Source organism: Lepidochelys kempii, chromosome 1 (assembly GCF_965140285.1).
Source record: "Lepidochelys kempii isolate rLepKem1 chromosome 1, rLepKem1.hap1, whole genome shotgun sequence".
In the NCBI taxonomy this organism is placed as follows: Eukaryota; Metazoa; Chordata; order Testudines; family Cheloniidae; genus Lepidochelys; species Lepidochelys kempii.
The window spans coordinates 10,390,999-10,409,824 of NC_136380.1; the positions used below are offsets into that span (position 1 = coordinate 10,390,999).

The 18,826-nt window shown below is 54.5% G+C and overlaps 1 protein-coding gene across 4 annotated transcripts in view; it reads left to right on the top strand.

Annotated features, from left to right (window-relative positions):
* The window catches only part of ATG16L2 (autophagy related 16 like 2), a 63,108-nt gene that overhangs the window by 19,375 nt on the left and 24,907 nt on the right, over positions 1-18,826 (top strand). For 3 of the 4 annotated variants that reach the window (XM_073333838.2, XM_073333807.2, XM_073333817.2), the window contains exons 2-10: positions 2,154-2,238; positions 3,705-3,825; positions 5,725-5,798; positions 6,386-6,628; positions 9,611-9,676; positions 12,173-12,274; positions 14,916-14,978; positions 15,240-15,348; positions 17,799-17,904. In XM_073333838.2, the coding sequence (XP_073189939.1) occupies positions 2,154-2,238; positions 3,705-3,825; positions 5,725-5,798; positions 6,386-6,628; positions 9,611-9,676; positions 12,173-12,274; positions 14,916-14,978; positions 15,240-15,348; positions 17,799-17,904 (969 nt within the window). Of the gene's footprint in view, positions 1-2,153; positions 2,239-2,426; positions 2,636-3,704; positions 3,826-5,724; positions 5,799-6,385; positions 6,629-9,610; positions 9,677-12,172; positions 12,275-14,915; positions 14,979-15,239; positions 15,349-17,798; positions 17,905-18,826 lie in introns of those variants that run through there. The other variant, XM_073333826.2, reaches the window with a different exon arrangement.

An 18,826-nucleotide genomic window follows, 5' to 3' on the forward strand; every position in this document is an offset into this window, starting at 1 on the left:
GTGCTGGGGGCCGGAGACGGCTGGAAATTGCTCCCCTGGAGAGCCTGCAAGCCGGTCATCACACTTGAATGGAACGATGGGGAGCCCACCATAATCCTGCCCTCCTAATGCTCCATATCCAGGAGCCGCGGGTACGTTGGAAGGCTCGGTCTATGCTGGAGCTGGGTGGGTGTAAGGCAGCTTATGTCGAACTAACCGTGTCAGTGTTGATGCTACAGCCTTGCTCCCGCCAATGTAAGTGCCCTACTACGCCGACGTCATAACTCCGCCTCCCCCAGAGGCGTGGGGCTTCTGTCGGTGTAGTTAGGGCCAGGCAGTGTGCCCTAGACACTTAGGTACATGGGCTGTTGGCTAAAATTCTTGTCAATTTCACAGCCGTGAAATTGACAAGAAAGGCTGGTAGGTCCCTGCACCTGGCTCCCAGCTCTGGCTGTCACCCCTGAGGGGGATGGAGGGGGGGCTCCAGCTAGAGCCTGGCTACCTGCTGGGAACCATGCTACTTCCTGGCTCCCAGTTCCTAGCTGGGCTGCTGCCTGGGCTCCCCACTCTAAGCCGGGGCTCCCAGCTCCCCACAGAGCTCCCAGAGAGTGGGGCTGCTCTGCAGAGACCCTGGCAGTGTGAAGTTGGCAAGAATGTCAATTTCACCGCTGGCAGGCTCTGTGCTGTGAAACTGAGCTTTTGCGGGGGGTGAGGAGGGGTCACAGCTGGGGCTGTCACTTAGGTGTGGATGGGGGCTCCAGCCGTGAGCTCCGTATGACTTGTCAGTGCCCCACACTCGGCTGTCAGTGCCCCACAAAGCCCCACTTCAGTAGGTACAAGCACTCCAGGTGAGGACGCACTCCAGCGGCAGGAGGAGGGGAGTGTGGACCCCAGCAGCCGATTGAATTACCATGGTGTAGACAAGCCCTGAGGCTTTGCCCTGTTTTCACAGCTGGTGGCAAGGTGGACTTTGAAACCGCACCAACATGGTTAATGCTTGGTTAGTCGCCAGGGGAGCAAAACACCTGCTGTCCTGCTGGCAGCCTGGGCTAGAGCATATGGTTCTGTTTGTTTGTTTTCCTCCCACCCACGGTGTATCCAAGTTTGACCAGGTATTTGTCTGAGACCTGAATTGCACCTTCCTCCCATCTGGGTGCAGCACAGTGCCCTGTGTGTGTCCTTCAGGCATGCTGTGCCCTGCTAAGACGCTATGGGATAACTACCAGGGATTCCCCAGCACACATCGATAACAGCATGGCCTGCTGGGACACACCTCTGTTGAGTCATGCTTGCGTTGTGGAAGGAGCCGCTGTGTGAACACAACTAACCCACTGGTTACAAAATGTGGCGGTCCTTAGTGGTGATGGGCTGTTCGCCAAGGATCCCCAAGTGCTCCACAAAGATTTAAACCTCACCACGACCCTGTGAGGTGCGTTGCTGTTAACCCCCGTCTGCAAATGGGGGAGCCAAGGTCCAGACCGACTCGGGTTGAAATTCTCAGAAGTGGCCTCTGATTTTGGGTCCCTCCATTTTTGGGGCACCCACCATGGAACAGCTGGTCCCTGGCTTCCAAATGTGCTGAGTCGTCCTGTCACCCACTGATTTCCCCTAGAGCTGTGGGTGCTCAGAGCCTCTGAAAAGCCGAGTGTCCCAAGCTCTATGGGGCAGGAACTGTCTCTTTGTTTGTGCAGCCCAATGGATCCTGGTCTTGTAGGCACGACACTAATACAATTAACAAATAACAATAAGTCGGGCACCCGACATTTAGTGTCCTGCAGAGATTCCTGAACAGAGCTGGGAACAGAACCCAGGAATCCTGACTCCCGGTCCCCTGCTTCGTCTACGCATGGTGTGGATGCTTTCCAGGAGGCATGACCCATACGCGGGCCTAGTCACATTTCATTACAGCCGTGCGCCGGTCCCTTGAGGTTCACAATAATAGAATGTAGAGATGGAAGAAGACCCGTAGGCCTGGTCGCCCCGTTTTGCAGGTGGATAAATTGCTTGTTAAGCCGCCGGCAGCAGGCTCCTTCTAGAACTGGCAGAGCTGGGGGTTCTTTCATGTCTGACCTCTCCCCCAGATTTCAGAGAAGGGGTTCTGATGAATGGGTCCCCCCTCTCCCGCACACGATGTTCGTGATCCCCATGCCCTGGATCTCTTTGCTTCCTTGCAGATACCAAACTGTTGGAAAAGTCCAGCTTGCTGGTGCATTTCACAGAGAAGCTACAGGCTGAGTCCTTTGATCTCCAGGCCCCTAGGTAAGTAGAACGGATCTGACTTCTTCCTCCTCAGGCATGGAGGAGGGCGTGACACTTCCCAGAGCCAGCAGCACTGGGTTATATCCCCTCTGGCCCCACAATGGCTGCACTGTTATCTTTGGAAGTTGGTAGGCAAGCGTAGCCGGCCCTTTCCCTGGTCCCTCACAGCACCGAATGCCTCTGACTAGTGGTGGCAGTCCGTGCCCTGGGAAGGGGGAGGCTTTCACAATCAGACCTTTCTTCCTTTCCAACAAAAATCCACTGAGTCAGCCAGGCACCGGTTCCTGGCTCCCCAGCTGAGTAGGAGTGGGAAGTGGCTCAGGATGGATGGAGACAGGCTTTCTTCTCTGTCAGTGCTGAGCCGCTGCTGTTGTCTTTCAGAGGAGACGCCAGTAACGTAAGTGATCTGAACCATAGAGTCCAAGTGACTTTTTTGCAAGAGTAAAGGGAGGTTAAGCCTGGGGGCTAGGCCAGATTGCATTGTGGGTAATTACGTTCTGCCTTCCTAGAGCCCCTGTGCAGCTTCAGTTTGATAGTGTTTTGCTTCTTCACCTCCTGCCCCAAACTGCTGTGAGTTTAACAGCTGCAATGTTCCACCCCAGAATTAGCTGCACTGCAAGAGGTGAACAAAGCAATCCTTCTGCATGCGTGTATCTTTTGCTCTCTCGCCCCACAAAAAACTGCCAGCCACATTCTGCCGCGCTTATTCCAGCCGACAGTGGGTCGGGGCGCAGGATCTGGTCTGATCCGGCAATGGTAACGTTGCATAGCTAACCTTTAACAGCAGTTACGTTATGCAAAGATAAAGATAAAAATAACTTGACCACATTGCATGGGGGCATTGCAGCTTTCCTGGGTAGTGAGCAGCTTGTTGGACTTGCCTCAGTTAAATGCACCACAAAATCTGCAGCATGAGTGACATAGCAGCATTGACGTTGCAGCAGGAGCTCTTGGCTTTTGCACTTGCTGACTTTGACGGCAAAACGGGTATTTTTAATGTTACATTAAGAGCGACGTCTGCATTTAATAGCCTGGCTAAAGTAACGGAGAAGCCAATCGTCGTGTTTGTTTCATTAGGCCCCCGGCTTCACGCCTCACTGAGGGCAGCGGGGGCAGGAGAGAGCATCTTTGCTAGAGGCAGTTTGGCTTAACAGAGCAGAAACACCTGTGTTTACAGTATGATTTTCTGCTGCAAAAAAGCAGAAGCTGGGCTGTTTTCAAATGAAAGCTGCGGATGTACTGAAGTTCAGGCTCTGTTGTTTTTTTTTTAAATGCACGAAGCAAAACAATTCATTGCACCTTTGCCGTCTCTTTCTTGCACGCTGCCCCAGTGGGATTGCCCCTCTGCCTCAGGAATTTGGCCTCTGCTCCTGGGGAAGGCAGATCTTCATTAAACTCCGCTGCAAACTCAGCAGCTGCATGCTCAGAAGTGACTTTGGGTTTTTTTTAACCTGCCCTGTCTGTAGGTCAGGGCGGGAAACCAAGGGCTGCGTGCTGGAACCAGGCTTGGGCCCCACGGAAGCGCTGCAGACCCTGAAGATAAAGTACCAGGGGCAAATTGCGGAGATGAAAGACGTCAGTGGGGAGGTACGTAGGGGGGAGGGAAGGTCCCAAGGGTCAGCTCTTGTGGCCCTGGATTGTCATTTGCCCTGTTTTCTTAGCCCCTGCATGTGGGGGGAGTAGCCTGTGCCCACCGGTGCCAGGGGAGGGGTGCCCAGTTCCATAAGGTTTGGGGGGTACAGACCATGTTGGCAGTTGAGGAAACTTCCTCTCCCTGCAGCAGTCAGGCTGTCTTGGCTGCCTGGACCCAGGGCAGCGGGGTCGGGAGGGGTGTGGAAAGAGGCAGCCGTGAATTACGGCCCCCTGCTGATTTCAGCCCTTGAGCGTGGCCCTGTCTGCTTTCCCTGCGCAGGGCCGGTCTGGCAGGGCAAGTGGACAGGGCTGTGTGCCCTGGAGCTGCACTGAAAGGCCAGGGTCCGGAGGGGGCCCTCTCTGGCGGGGAGAGGGGAGGGGTGTCAGTACTCCCAGGGTGTAGCCCACCTGCTCGCAGAGTCTCTGCCAACATCCCCAGCCGAGGTGTGTGACTGCTGGTTGGTGGCTGCTGCAGCAGTGGGAGAGGGAGGTGGGCAGGGAGCCTGTTTCTGGCAGCCGAGGCCGCCTGGACAGAGCCCTTTCCTTGTCCCCTGCCAGACAGACTCCCCTCCTGACTCCCCTCCTGACTCCAGCCTTTCAGTGTGGCCCCATCATCTCTTCGTGCCCCCCTGATAACCTTACTGCACCCACCCTCATTTGGGAGCCTCTGCGCCATAGGTACAGGGGTTCGGTAAATCATAGGCCTGATTCTGCATTACTACACTGTGAAATTTTACAAACTTCTGATCATTGGAAGGTAAGGACATCACAGCGCTGGCTTTGCTTGATGAGAACATTTTAAAAATGTTGAAGTCTGGGAGAAAAGGTGTCTGTTTAAATAAGAGACGACCCTTGTAATACGGGACTGTTGCCAACCCGATGGCTAGGTACTGCCACTAGTAAGTGTGGACTTTGCACTTGCAAAGAAGGCAAGGCGTGGTATTGCAGAGCACTCAGCATTGCCGGATTTAGCTATAGGCAGCAGATTTCAAACAAACGAAAGGAAGAATTTTTTCACACAACGCGCAGTCAACCTGTGGAACTCCTTGCTAGAGGATTTATGTGAAGGCCAAGACACTAGCAAGGTTCAAAAAAGAACTCAATAAATTCTTAGAGGATAGGTCCATCAATGGCTATTAGCCAGGATGGGCAGGGATGGTGTCCCTGGCCACTGTTTGCCAGAAGCTGGGAATGGACGACGGGGGATGGATCAATTGATGATTACCTGTTCTGTTCATGCCCTCTGGGGCACCTGGCAGTGGCCATGGTCAGAAGACAGGATGCTGGGTTAGATGGACCTTTGGTCTGACCCAGTGTGGCCGGTTTTATGTACTGTAGGTCTATAGACAGTACCATTATGGAGGCTGTAGGTTAGAGAGCAACTGGGGAACCTGTCTGCAATTCTGGCATCTGGAAAATCACTCTCTGTATCTACAAGCAGCTCCCAGACCTTTTAGTTTGTTCCTGTAGCTTGGAAATGGCTTGTGAATAGGAAGAGCATGCTGAATACTATAGGCAATGGTGTTGTAGCTGGGTCAGTTACAGGGATGTTAGAGAGACATGGTGGGGGAGGCAATATCTTCTGTTGGATCAACTCCTGTTGGTCAGAGAGGCAAGAAGTTGGTCCACTAAAAGATAGTCTGAGTGTTGGCATGCAAGTGAGCAACAAAAAAACCCAACCTGTCATCATTCTTGTATCCCACTGCACACACCACAATCTCAGGTGGAGTCCGGTTTATGACTCTCACCAGTTCTGCCTCATGTGCTCCACAGCCCTTGAGAAAGCTACGTCCACATATGTGCGTTTCTCTTTGGAAGATCACCTGGCCTTTGAAATCTCTCTCTCGTTTGCAGTTGGCGTATCGAATTATTGAACTGAGCAAATTACTCAAGGCCAAAGAGTGTAAACTGCAGGAGCAGAAGACCAGGTAAGAATGCCCCCCAATCTCCTGGGTGCACCTGATTTAACACTGCTTCCTTCCAGGGCGCTTATCCTTGGGGCTTATTTTATACAGACACCTGTTTATTTAACCAGCATGAGGGGGCAGGTCTACTCTGCAAAACTGGCCCCTCCTTCCCCTACAGACCTCCTCCTGTGTTGGAATCACAATCTGAGGAGCCAACTTTAACGGCAGTAAACATTTACTACTCTTCACTCCTACTAGCCCTGCAGAGATCACCCAGCAAGCTGGGCGTGTGGCAGAGAAACCTGTACAGTGTATCTCTCGCTCTAGTCAGTTACCCCATTTCCAGCCTACGTTGTGTGTTTTCCCCCTCTGCCTGATCCACAGAGGATATGAGTCTGCTACAGCTCCCAGCTAAGGGACTTAAGCCTTTAGCTCAAGCTGGAGAGGCACGTGCTCTCAACTCTGGAGGCCCTGGGTTCAATCCCTGGTGGTGATCAAGATGGCAGTTGCTCCAGTTTGGGAGCTCGCTTTCAGGAGTGCTGATAAAGTTTGGGGTGCAAGTCGGGGGGAGCCCATTCCCTAGAGGGCTGTCTCTTGGTTTGGCTCAGGCTGGCGTCCCTGAGCGGACGGATCTCTGAGCTGGAAGCAGAGCAGCAACAGCTGAAGGGCCAGGCGAAAGATCTGGGCAGCGGGAACTGTGCCATGAAGGCGGAATACGACGCCCTTCGTGAGCGTTACCAGCTCCGGGAGGGGGAGCTGCGGCGAGCGGCCGAGAAGGAGCAGGAGCTGATTGAGAGCCTGGTGCGGAAGAAAGTGGAAGCTGCCGAGCACCAGAACAAGAAGAACGAGAGGTTGGTTAAGGGTCTGTTGCTGCCCAGCGTATGAGAGAGTCTCGCCTGGGCTGGTGGGGGGCACAGGGCATGCAGACCCTGGGCACTGCGGAGGAGACCCGGTGGGGGATGCTGCTGCAGGGTCCTAGGGCAGGAGGGAGTTTTGCCCAGCCCTCCTCCATGGGAAAGCTGGACCCTGCAGTGCAGAGGATGGGAGCAAGGAAGGCAATATGCAAGGCTCTGCTCACACTCCCTGCGGCTCTGCCTGCCCCCATTGGAGGGAGGGGTTGTGTCAGTGTGCTGGAGCAGGGAACTCGCTTGCTGAGGCCAGTGGGAGCCCTTGGGTGGGATTTTGCAGCCAATCCAAAGGCCAGGGGATGAGGTTATCAGTGGGCCATGGGCATGCCGTGTGCTGGCTGTCTAGCGAGGGTGATGGGGCCAAACAAGCACCTTAGTATCTGAGTGACTCTCAGTCTTTAATGGCCTTATCCGTCCAGCCCCCTTGTGAGGCAGGGCTGGGCCGTGCTTCCTGCTGTACGGATGGGGGCACTGAGGCACAGAGCAGTTAAGGGACTGGCCCAAGGTCACATATGCAGTCTGTGGCAGAGGAAGGCCTTGAACTGAAGGTTCGCATGTCCCAGGCCAGTGCCCTAACCACTGGGCGATCCTGCTTCTTGAGTCTGGCTCCTTCTGCTGATGGAAATGGACCTGTTCCGTTGCCCTCTGCTTGAGCTTGCTTCTGGCCGGCCACCAGCTATGTTGCTTTCCTGTGAGGAAGAAATAAGCCCTAATTATATCGCCAGCCAAGGGAGGTCTCTAGCTCACACAGCAGAGCGCTGCGAGACACAGTCAACCTGTGCAACTCGGTGCCAGGGGGTGGGATGAAGGCCAAAACTAGAACTGGGTTCGAAAAGGAGCAAGATGAGTTCACGGAGGGTAGGCCCACCAATGGCTCTTAGTAGGGCTGTCGATTAATTGCAGTTAATTCATGCGATTAACTCAAAAAAATTAATCGTGATTAATCACAGTTTTAATCACACCAGATAATGGAATACCAATTGAAATGTAGTAAATATTTTGTATGTTTTTCTACATTTTCATATATATTGTATTCTGTGTTGTAATTGAAATCAAACTGTATATTATTTTTTATTATAAATATTTTCATTGTAAAATGATAAACGAAAGAAATAGTATTTTTCAATTAATCTCCTGCAAGTACTGTCGTGCAATCCCTTTGTTTCGAAAGTGCGACTTACAAATGTAGTTTTTTTGGTTACATAACTGCACTCGAAAACAAAACAATGTAAAACTTCAGAGCTTGCAAGTCCACTCAGTCCTACTTCTTGTTCAGCCAATCGTTAAGACAAACACGTTGTTTACATTTACAGGAGATAATGCTGCCCACTTCTTACTTACAATGTCACCAGAAAGTGAGAAGAGGCATTTGCATGGCACTTTTGTAGCTGGCATTGCAAGGTATTTGCATGCCAGATAACACTAAATGTTCTTATGCCCCTTCATGCTTCGGCCACCATTCCAGAGGACATGCTTCCATGCTGACGGCACTTGTTAAAAAAATGAGTTAATTAAATTTGTGACTGAACTCCTTGGGAGAGAATTTTATGTCCCCTGCTCGGTTTTACCCGCATTCTGTATATATTTCATGTTGTAGCAGTCTCGGATGATGACCCACCACATGTTGTTCGTTTTAAGAACACTTTCACTGCAGATTTGACAAAACGCAAAGAAGGTACCAATGTGAGATTTCTAAAGATAGCGACCCAAGGTTTAAGAATCTGAAGTGCCTTCCAAAATCTGAGAGGGATGAGGTGTGGCGCATGCTTTCAGACGTCTTAAAAGTCTTAAATAACTCTGATGCGGAAACTACGGAACCCGAACCACCAAAAAAGAATCAGCCTTCTGCTGGTGGCATCTGACTCAGATGATGAAAATGAACATGCGTTGATCCGCACTGCTTTGGATCGTTGTCGAGCAGAACCCAGCATCAGCATGGACGCATGTCCCCTGGAATGGTGTTTGAAGCATCAAGGGACATATGAATCTTTAATGCGTCTGGCACGTAAATATCTTGCAACGCTGGCTACAACAGTGCCATGAGAACACCTGTTCTCACTTTCAGGTGACATTGTAAACAAGAAGCAGGCAGCGTTATCTCCTGCAAATGTAAACAAACTTGTTTGTCTGAGCAATTGGCTGACCAAGAAGTAGGTCTGAGTGGACTTGCAGACTCTAAAATTTTACGTTGTTTTATTTTTGAATGCAGGGTTTTTGTACATAATTCTACTTTTGTAAATTCAACTTTCATGATAAAGAGATTGCACTACAGGACTTGTATGAGGTGAATCGAAAAATACTGTTTCTTTTGGTTTTTTTACAGTGCAAATACTTGTAATAAAAAATAAAGTGAGCACTGTACACTTTGTATTCTGTGTTGTAATTGAAATCAATATATTTGAGAATATAGAAAACATCCACAAACATTTAAATCACTGGTATTCTATTATTGTTTAACAGTGAGACTAATTTTGTTTAATTGCACAACAGTCCTAGCTATTAGCCAAGGTGGTCAGGATGCAACCCCACAGCCTGGGTGTCCCTCGCCTCTGAGTGCCGGAAGTTGGGAATGGGTAACGGGATGGATCACTTACTGATGACCTGTTCTGTTTATTCCCTCTGGGGCACCTGGCATCGGCCACTGTCAGAAGACAGGACGCTGGGCTAGATGGACCATTGGTCTGATCCAGTCTGGCCGTTCTTAGTTTTGGAGCTGCCAGCTGTAGATTGGATGCAGATGTCCTTACCCCTGTGTCCTCCCGCCCTGCTCCCGGTAAGGGCTAAGAGTGCCTGGCTCTGCTCCCACCTTTGCTAGGCCTAATGCAGTTGCCCGAGAGCGAGGCCCAGGCAAAGGGGACATGCAGCTGGGAAGGAGCCGCATGGGTACATCCCAACGCCCTCTGCTTGTCCTGTCTGTCCTTGTAGGATGAAGCAGGCCCAGCTGTCCCGGGAGCTGAAGAAGGCGACAAAGAGAACCGTCTGTATCAACGTGTAAGTAGCTGGGACCCCGGGGCGCTGATGAGGCGGTGAGACAGACCCGGGGGGGGGGGCGGTCATGCAAAGGGAACATGGTATGTCCCAAGAGAAGTCATTTGAGGCCCATCCCAGGAGTGACCACCTGGGTCAAGCCTGGCAAGAGGCCAGAGATGCTGGAAATGGCTGGGTTAGTGCTGAAAAGCAACAAGTCTCAGCCTGCGGGCGTCGACCTCCGAAAGGCTCCCCAGCAGCCATCTTTTCCCTGGGCGCGGTTCGCAGCCAGCGCCCGGCCCTGCCTCCAGCTGGAGTGCATCCGCTCCTTAGCTGCTTGCGGCTGGTCCTCCTGAGCGCCTCTCCTGACCCCACCTCCCAGGACGCTGTGGAGGAATCGAGGAGGCTTCTGGGTTCCGTCCTCGCAGGCGGAGAAAAGCTCCTTAGCACGGAGCAGGCTGGGCCCTGCTGGCGGCGTGTGCTCCGTGACGCCGCGGTCAGTCCTGGTGCCGATCGACCTGGCTCGACTCTCTGGGCGTCTCCACCTGAAGACACGGCACGACAGCAGCGTACACGCTCCCTGTAGCGGCGGGAGGAGTTCCCTCGCTCCGCTGTGAGGAGGTGGATTTTTCACACCCTGAGCGGTGTTGCCGTGCCGGTGTAGGTTCCCGGCGTAGACCAGCCCTCGGCAACATCAGTGGCCTTCTGGAGCTTAGAAACAAGCTGGCCAGCCGCTCTTGCTTGTGAGTATCCACAGCTCAACGGAAACACTTTAAAAATGATCGTGCATCCAGCCAAAAAGCTCTTGTTCTCTGGCCATGGACGTGATCTGATTTTGGCACATGGGGGGAACTCTACCAATGAAGCCTGAAGCTCATGACCCCCAGCCTAGCGAGGCTGTGATTGGCCCATGACTGGGCATTCCTTCGTTTGTCTGCACCTCTCATCTCCATGGCATGTGTGATAATTGGTCTCCGGACGGTTGTGTGGTCGAATTCCAGGTCTCCTGACAAAATAATAGAAATCAGAAGTGGAAAAACACTATAGCTCTTCTAGTCCCTATGCCCTGGCCAGCATTTTTACCTGTAGAGGGTTGTGATGGTCCTTGGGGTACCCAGGACGGAGAAGTGGAGAAAAGGGGTAACAAGGCGACTCTCAAGCGCTCTCCTCTGGGCTAGGCCAGCCCTGCTCCTGCGTGCAGGTTAAGAATAGATGAGTCCTCTTGAAGCATTCCCCTGCGATGGCCAGCCCCTGACACTGGCTACTTCCCGAAATCCCAGATCCTCTACCCCAAAGGTGCAGCGTCCCCCCACCCTGCCATTTACTAGTTTTACCTTAAATCACCGCTCCTGTATAACACCCAGCCCTTGTAATAAAACCCAAGAAGGGTTGTTTAAGAAAGGACAGCGGTTCAGCTGGAAACAACAAAATCCTAGAGCACGACCTGGTCCCTACGCTTCTTAATAGTTCCCGTTCTTATCAGATCAAGTTATTTTCCTCCAAAGTTCAGTCTATTGCAGAGCTGGCTGGTTTCACAGGAACCATGGTCCAAGCTTTCAGCGAACACACCGCTCTACAAGACAGCTCCCTGGGAACGGGTGCAGAGGGCCTCTCCCCCCTCTGTGTTGCACAGAATCGGTCTGTTGTCTTTATTCAATGGCAGGGTGAGCCCCCATCTGTTGTAGCGTTCCTTTTTACTGCCAAGTGGGTTTGATTGTTTGCGGTTGTCGCTGATGCTTTCCCGTTGACTGTTCTGGGATGGGGCACTGGTACCCAACTGAGCCTCATGTGACGTCACCCGCTGGCTACGGGAGGGGTGGCCATTGCCAAGTAATATTACTGCCTGGTGACTCCTTTTTAGCTTGAGACCATAAGGGCATTAAACTTCAATATAGTCCCAATATCGCTTACATAACACCCGTACACACATCTTGCCACGATCATGCATATGGGGAAGTCACGAGCTTTGCGTCCGAGGAAGTGAGCTGTAGCTCACGAAAGCTCATGCTCAAATAAATTGGTTAGTCTCTACGGTGCCACAAGTCCTCCTGTTCTTTTTGCGGATACAGACTAAGCCGATTGCTACTCTGAAAGCTTTTGATAGAGACCTTACACGTTACCCTTTATGGGTAAATACCCTGCAAGCAATGTATTTGGTGTAGTGAGTCTGCCAGGCCTGAGACGGGAGTTTGCCAAGGGGCCTTTGTGTCACGGTGGTAAACAGCACTTTAACCAGTACAGCTGTGTGTTTACTGGTAGCCTGTATGCTAGGGGTACTTTGCCGGTAAGGCACCCTGGCATTCCTATGCCGGTGGTACCACCCATGGCCCGGGTGTGGGCACAGTTCTGTCGGTATAAAGGTTATGCCCCGTTGTCCCAGGCTAACTGCCTTTGCACCGGGGTAGAGCCACTTAAACAGCAGCAGGTTCGGAACAGAGCTAGTTGAGGGGTACAAAGCCCACCTGCAGATGAGCCTTACCCAGCCCCCCAGGCTAACGTGCTGCTTTGTTCTCCCCACAGGGAATTGGACGAGGTGAAGCCGAAGCCGGAAGAGGTGAAAGTGCCCGTCCAAGACCTGGTGGAACTGGAGGGCTGCGAGAAGCTGTGGAAAAGGCCCTTCAGGTAGGAGGCTGCTGCAGGGTCGTGGCAGAGGGAGAGACACACACACACACAAGGAGTTAGCAGTGACTGGCATGTGGATGAGCCTGAAGGGGGAGCTAAAAAAGCTCTAGGCTAGGGGGGGAAAAAAGGATAATTGATTTCCTTACTGGTGCCCGGGCTCTGGGCATTTAACAATGCTCAGAGATCCAGTGGGATCTGAGGGAGGTTCCTGGCCTGGTTTGTAAGGCCCAGAAGTGTCTGTATAGCAGCCAGTGAGAGAATGTCTGATCATCCTGCTGAAGCAGCCCTGGGACTCGTCCAGGCCTCAAAGGGATAAGGTCAAAGTTACGTGGGGGACAAGGGGAAGGGCAGCTCCCGCTGTGCAGTATTTGCGAGAGAGGAGACCCACCCTTCCCACTCCTCCTCAGCCTTCAGTGAAGGGACTAACCTGGGCAGGATGACACCCCGCGCAGCGGTGGAGAGGAAGGCGGAGAAAAGTCCGTGATCGCTTACAAAGAAAACGATCCCGTGGCTTGCATAGTCTTGCCCTGCGCGTCTGCGGTTCTGATGTGCAGATTCAACGGCTGCCGGCCCACCGGGCTCCGACCAGGTGGCGACGCGGCTGTGTGACTCGACTCCCTCACCGTTCCTGTTTGATTGCTCCCCGGTTCCACCATTGTTTACTTTTAAGCACTAGAGATGGGTGAAACGCCCGGCTCAAACAAGAGCCGGCCTGAGCCTCCGCCCTCCCCAAGCCCCCATCAAACCTGAGCCACGCTGTAAGATCCCAAATGTTTAATTGATTCTTTTTCTTCTGAAATTTGGCTGCTGCTTTTCAGGCAGCTCCTCTGAGAACGCATTGGTCAGTGCTGACCACAAGAAGCCCGTTCTATCCGTTGCCCCAGCACCTTGCAGGCTCACAGCCTTTGCAAGGGAGGTTGGTTAGACCATGGGGCTGGACCCAGGAGTTCTGGTCCTGGCTCTGGCACTGACTTGCTCAGTGACCTTAGGCAAGTCCCTTTGCTGCACGCTGCCTCAGTTTCCCCTTCTGTACAACGGGGGACAGTGATGCTTATAGGAAGTTCTAGCCTTGTAAGGGAACAAGGAGTGTGGGTAACCTCATGGGAGAGTCTGTTCTCTGGAGATTTCCAGCCTGAGAGGTTCGGCTTCGGTTGGGCGTGGAAAAGCATCCACATGGCCTGGATTCTGCCTCCCAACTGCTAGAGGATCACTCATCACTAGTGCAAAAACCAGGCCCTTCCAGCTCGCTGCCCCATCAGGAACACCCCTCCCTCTCCGGCACCCCGGTCATCTCCCATGGCATGTTTGGCTAGTTTTGAGGAAGAGACACGCTGAGCTGTGTGGAAAATACAGGAGTATTCTCACGGTCTGGGAAGGAGCCCAGCAGTGCCGTGTGCTGGGCTGTGAAGCAAGGTCACCGAGCCATAGGGATTACAGATGGACAATGCCTCCTGGGTCCCACCTAATCCATCTGCTTCAGCTAAGATTGGATCATCCACTGTGGTGTATTTTCTACCTAGACATGTAAACCCAGGCTCTGCCCCAGTGCAGGGGAAAGTCCAGCCTTGGTTCCTCCCAAGGGAGGAGGGACAGTGGCCAAGCGGGCCAGTCCCATCTCTGGTTCCTATGGGTTGCCCTTGGGTTCCTGCGGGCCCTGTTAGTAGCCGTAGGCAGGTTGGCCAAGACAGGGCGAGTAAGGGGCGAAAGAGCAGAGCAGATGGAAGCCCTCGTGCTGGGATTCTTCACTCTGTGTTATCCCAAGGGAGAAACGCAAGACACAGGCACCGTAGGACTGGCCCGACTGGCTCAGCCCCAGGATCCGTCCAGCCCGTGGCCAGCGCCAGCTTGTTCAGGGGAAGGTGTGAGGTGAGACCCCCCCCCACAGCAGCAGATGGGGGATAAACGGCTCCTACCCTGATCCCTAACTGTGGTCGGCTTAGGCTCTGACTCAAGCAATGGCCCGTGATGATTCTTTAGCCCCCGAGCCCTGCGGATGCGTGGCACCATCCGGGCTGGTGTTCGCTGCAGGAGCAAAACTCAGGCACCCAGCTCCCGCCCTCGCTTAGTGATCGCTGGATTGGGCTCCCCAGCTGTAGACCCCTGTGGGTGCGTTGCCCATGCCACGCCGCAGCCGCAGGTGCCACTAGGCACTTCATTTCTCCCCCCTGCCCCGGTTCCTGGCCCACGGGAGGGATATTGACCGGAATACAGGACAGGATTGAGGTGAGGCCCCCAGCAGGCAGTGGTGGGGAGGGGGTTGAGCATAACTGGGTCCCGACTCCCGGAGAGCCGAAAGTTGCTCCTGTGTGGCTCCTGTGTGGCCAAAGGGCAGAGACCGAGACACTAGAGGTGAACTCCTGGCCACATCGAGATCAATGACAAAACTCCCATCGATTTCATTGGGTCCCAGCTGTCGCCCCAGGTGGGTAGGTGAAGGTTTGCCATCCCCTTGCTGCCACTGGCCCGAGCGCAGCTTGAGCCAAATTGTTCCCCCGACCCGGCCTGTGGCCCATGGCCAGGTGGGAGAAGGGGGCGTTGTCCAGAGGGCTGGGTGAGCCGTGACCCGAAGAACAGCCCCGTCCCGTTCCCAACTGCCTTTTGCTCATCCGTTGCCTCCTTTTCTGTTTGGCTTTCCCTGTAGATCCGCCTCCGCCACGTCCATGACTCTGGCCCGGTGCGTGGATGTCTTCAAGGGGCTGCTGGAGTAAGTTTGCTGCCATGTGTCCTGCATCGCCTGGGACCCGGGATTTAATGCACTTCCCAAAGGTCTGGGTAACATCGATTGAATGGTGGGTCTAAGGGGCCCTCATTCCCCTCCCACCCTGCCCTCTGTTCACCGGGCTGCTGGCGTACCGGCTTGATCTCTCGTCATTCAGACGGGACAAGGCTCAGCTGGGCTGGCATCAGGCCCCATGTTCTCCAGGGGCCGTTTGCTTGTTTTGTGACCTGGGCCCGCTCTCACTAGTTTCAGGCTGAAACGAGGGAATTCCATCAGCAGCGGATCAGAGGTGTGCTACCGCTCCATGCCCATCTGCCTTGTCACCTGCCTGCCGTCCCGAGTCAGCGACGTCCAGGTAAAAGCTCGGAGACACCAGGGATGTGGTGGATGGGCAAACCGATCAGCGTCTCCCTCCTCCTCCCGTGAGCCCGCCACGCTCCCGGGCTCTTGCTCGCTTGCTTTGCTCCCCCTGGCAAACGTCTCATCTCCAGGTAGCTGGTCCACCCACTCCAGCCCTGTTCTCTGCACCAGCTGCGGCCAAGGGCGCTCTGGAAGGAGATCAGCCACTGCCCTGGCCCAGGAGGCTGTCCACCTGGCTCCGGAGGGAGACTCTCCACTTCCAGACAGCACCCAGCTGCTCTGTTTTATTCTGTTCTCTGTCACTTCCTGTAGCACCCTTATCACCATAGTATCTGAGCATCTGCCACTCGTGCGTTCGGTAACCAGACCAACGTCTGTCACGTGTGTTCTCTCATCCTCCAGGGGGAGAAGGGCGTGCAGGGCAGCGAGGGGTTGGGTTTGGCAGGGCTTTAGGGGGTAGTTTTTGTAATACACATCTTGCTCTGTTTTTTTGTCTGGGGAGCATGAGACTTGGAGCGGAAAGTGGAGGGTTTGGGATGGTCCGTAGTTCCTGGGGGAGTTTGTTCCAGCCCCCGGGAAGGTTCTCACTGTTGAGCGTGCCGCTGGGCCGGTGGGGCAGAGTGGTCGACAGCGACCCTCTTCCAGAGCTCGGCGCGAGCTTGTCAATATCCCGGGCCCGGCCATGGGGCGCTTGGAAGATAAGGACTGCGACCAAAAGGAGGCTGGCTAGCCATATGTCGTGGATGGGCTTATGCAAAACAAATCCTGCATCTTGGCCGGGGGTTAGACTAGCTGGCCCTTGAACCCTATGGTTCTGCGACCTTGAACTTCATTCGCTGTCCCGGGGGTGAAAGTAAGTGGTACGAGCCGGTACACGGCTTTGAGCCCCGTCCTGGCAGGGCTGCTGATGGGGGGGTGCAAAAGGGGCAGCTGCCCCAGGGACTAAAAGGGCCTGGTGCTCTTCAATTGCTGCCGGAGCCCCGGGCGGCACAGGCTGGGCAGCACTGAAGGGCTGGCTGGCTGGGGAGTCTGGCCCCAGCCCCCGCCCCTTCCGCCCGAGGCCACCCCCATTCTGGGGGCCCAGAGCCACCCCCCACACCTTGCCCAGGACCGCGGCCACCCTGCGTACCGGTAAGTCCTTCAAGTTACTTTCGCCCCTGCGCTGCCCTGTGGGAAGCCAGGGCAGGGCGGTGCGGGGTCCGTGCCCACCCAGGCCTGACGGCAGGTGGGGTGCGCTCGTGGTATCCCGCGTCGCTGAGGAGACGTGGTACCGTGTGCACTACCCAGGGCTTCCTTCACAGCCCTGTGTGTTGGCTGATGAGAGCGGCTGGTGCCTTCCTCCTGCGCATGGTGGAACTAACCTTCTTCTCCGTCACAGGCCTAGCAGCTTAAAACCCATGTGGGCTGCACGGATCGAGCTCCCCAGCCACTCCCCAAGTGCGTTTTAATTCATATGCTCCTCTTGCCGACCACCCGAGCTGCGTCTAGCTCAGATTGCAGCGTAAACGTACCGGACGCATGGGTGCTGCCCGCAGTGCATAGGAACGGCCTCCTGGGTTGGACCAATGGTCCATCTAGCCCAGTATCTTGTCTCTGACAGCGGCTGGTGCCCGATACTTCAGAGGGAATGAACAGAACAGGGCAATTATGGAGTGATCCGTCCCCTGTCATCCAGTCCCAGCTTCTGGCAGTCAGAGGTTTAGGGACGTGAGCATGGGCTTGCGTCCCTGCCCATCTTGACCAACAGCTATTGATGGACCTGTCCTCCGTGAACTTATCTAGTTCTTTTTTGAACCCGGTTATACTTTTGGCTTCACGACATCCCCAAGCAATGAGTTCCGCAGGTTGATTGTGTGTTGTGTGAAGAAATACTTCCCTAGGTCTGTTTTAAGCCTGCTGCCTATTCACTTTATTGGGTGACCCCTGGATCTTATGGGTAACTAACAATGGGGCCGGGATGTCAGTTGGGCCCATTAGTTGCTACTGGGAGACTCCTGGCAACAGCCGCCCCATGGGGCTCAGGCTCTAGGGTTTGTTGTGGGAGGCAGATGGAACCTGCTGGGCCAGCTGATTGAGAAGACACTGGCGACCTGGCTAACAAACCTTGGTCGCATGCATCTAAGCCTGCAGTCACCAGCTGGGACTGACCCAGGGGCTTCATCGCCAAAAGCAGGGGCTCTGACCACCTGAGTCCTTCCCACTCGGTGGTAGCGGGGTCTGATCCTTTCTGGGACCAGCCAATCCATCACACTCCGCCAGTGCCAGAGATGGGACGGGAGCTGTGACTCTGCTAAGCCGGGCCACGTAGAGGGATGAGTTAATGTGCTGAGCCCAGGCCCTCTGCCTGACCATGCCAAGCATGAGGGGTGGCACCTGCTGCCCGGTCACTGATCCCAGGAGACGTCCGCCCTCACGGTTTCACCAGTTCTCCTTTCTCTCCTCCAGGAGGCGCACTTCTCTGAGGTGAATGCAGTCAAGTTCAGTCCCAGCTCTGGCGTGCTGGCCACGGGCGGGGCCGACAGTCTCATCAGGCTCTGGAACGTGGCGGGAGGTACGGCAACGGGCAGTGGGCTGCTCCTGGCCAGGGGCGTCGAATATCGCGCCAAGCTGTAGGTTAAAGTGGGAGTGGCATTGCCAAGCGGGAGGGCGGCTGAGATCTCACTTCCTGTCTCAAGGGAAGCCCAGCTAGCCAGGTGGGAATACCCTGTCCCAGGGTGGATCGGGCTTGTGGTCCGCTGAGCTGCAGACAGCCTGGTGCAGGGTGGTGAATCCTGTCATGTCAGTGACTGCCCCCACTCCTGCAAGGGCGTCGAGTCCTTGATTCATCTTCCTGTGACCGCCCAGCCCTTCCCTGCCCCTTCTAACATGTGGGGAGCCGCACTTTGCTGCAGCCATGTCTGGGGTGGAACCCATCAGCTCCTAAACAGAACACAGCAATACAATTTAGGCCAGCAAAGAGGAGCGCGGTGGGAGGCTCTGGTTTGGCCCACCTTGTCATGCTGCAGGCTACGGCACGCGCGGGTCGTGTCCCAGGTCTCAGGCGCGGTAGGAGGTGCACGCATGGGCTGATTCCAGATGGCGGGGGTCTCTGGGTCAGGACACTGCAGCGTCTGGCCTGGACTTAGCTGTCACTCCATCCCTTGTTCTAAGCGCCTTCCCGTCAGCACACCCAGAGCCTTTCCTTTCCCCTTCCCGAAATCTCCAGGGGCGTTTCAGCCCTGGAAACAGACCCTGTCCTGACGGCTGGACACCTGCTGCTCTCCTAGGGCTTCCTTTCCTACTCCGCTTTCTCTGGCAGAGCCGTGAAATTCAGACCCAAGCATCCCTCAGGTCCCAGGTGTTCTCTGCTTAGAGACATGGCTATGTAAATAACCCCCATTACACAGAGAGGGAAACTGAGGCACAGAGAGGTCAAAGACTCTTTTTTTTTAAAGTGGCCTCTGACTTGGGGTGCCTCCAGCTTCTGCGCCATG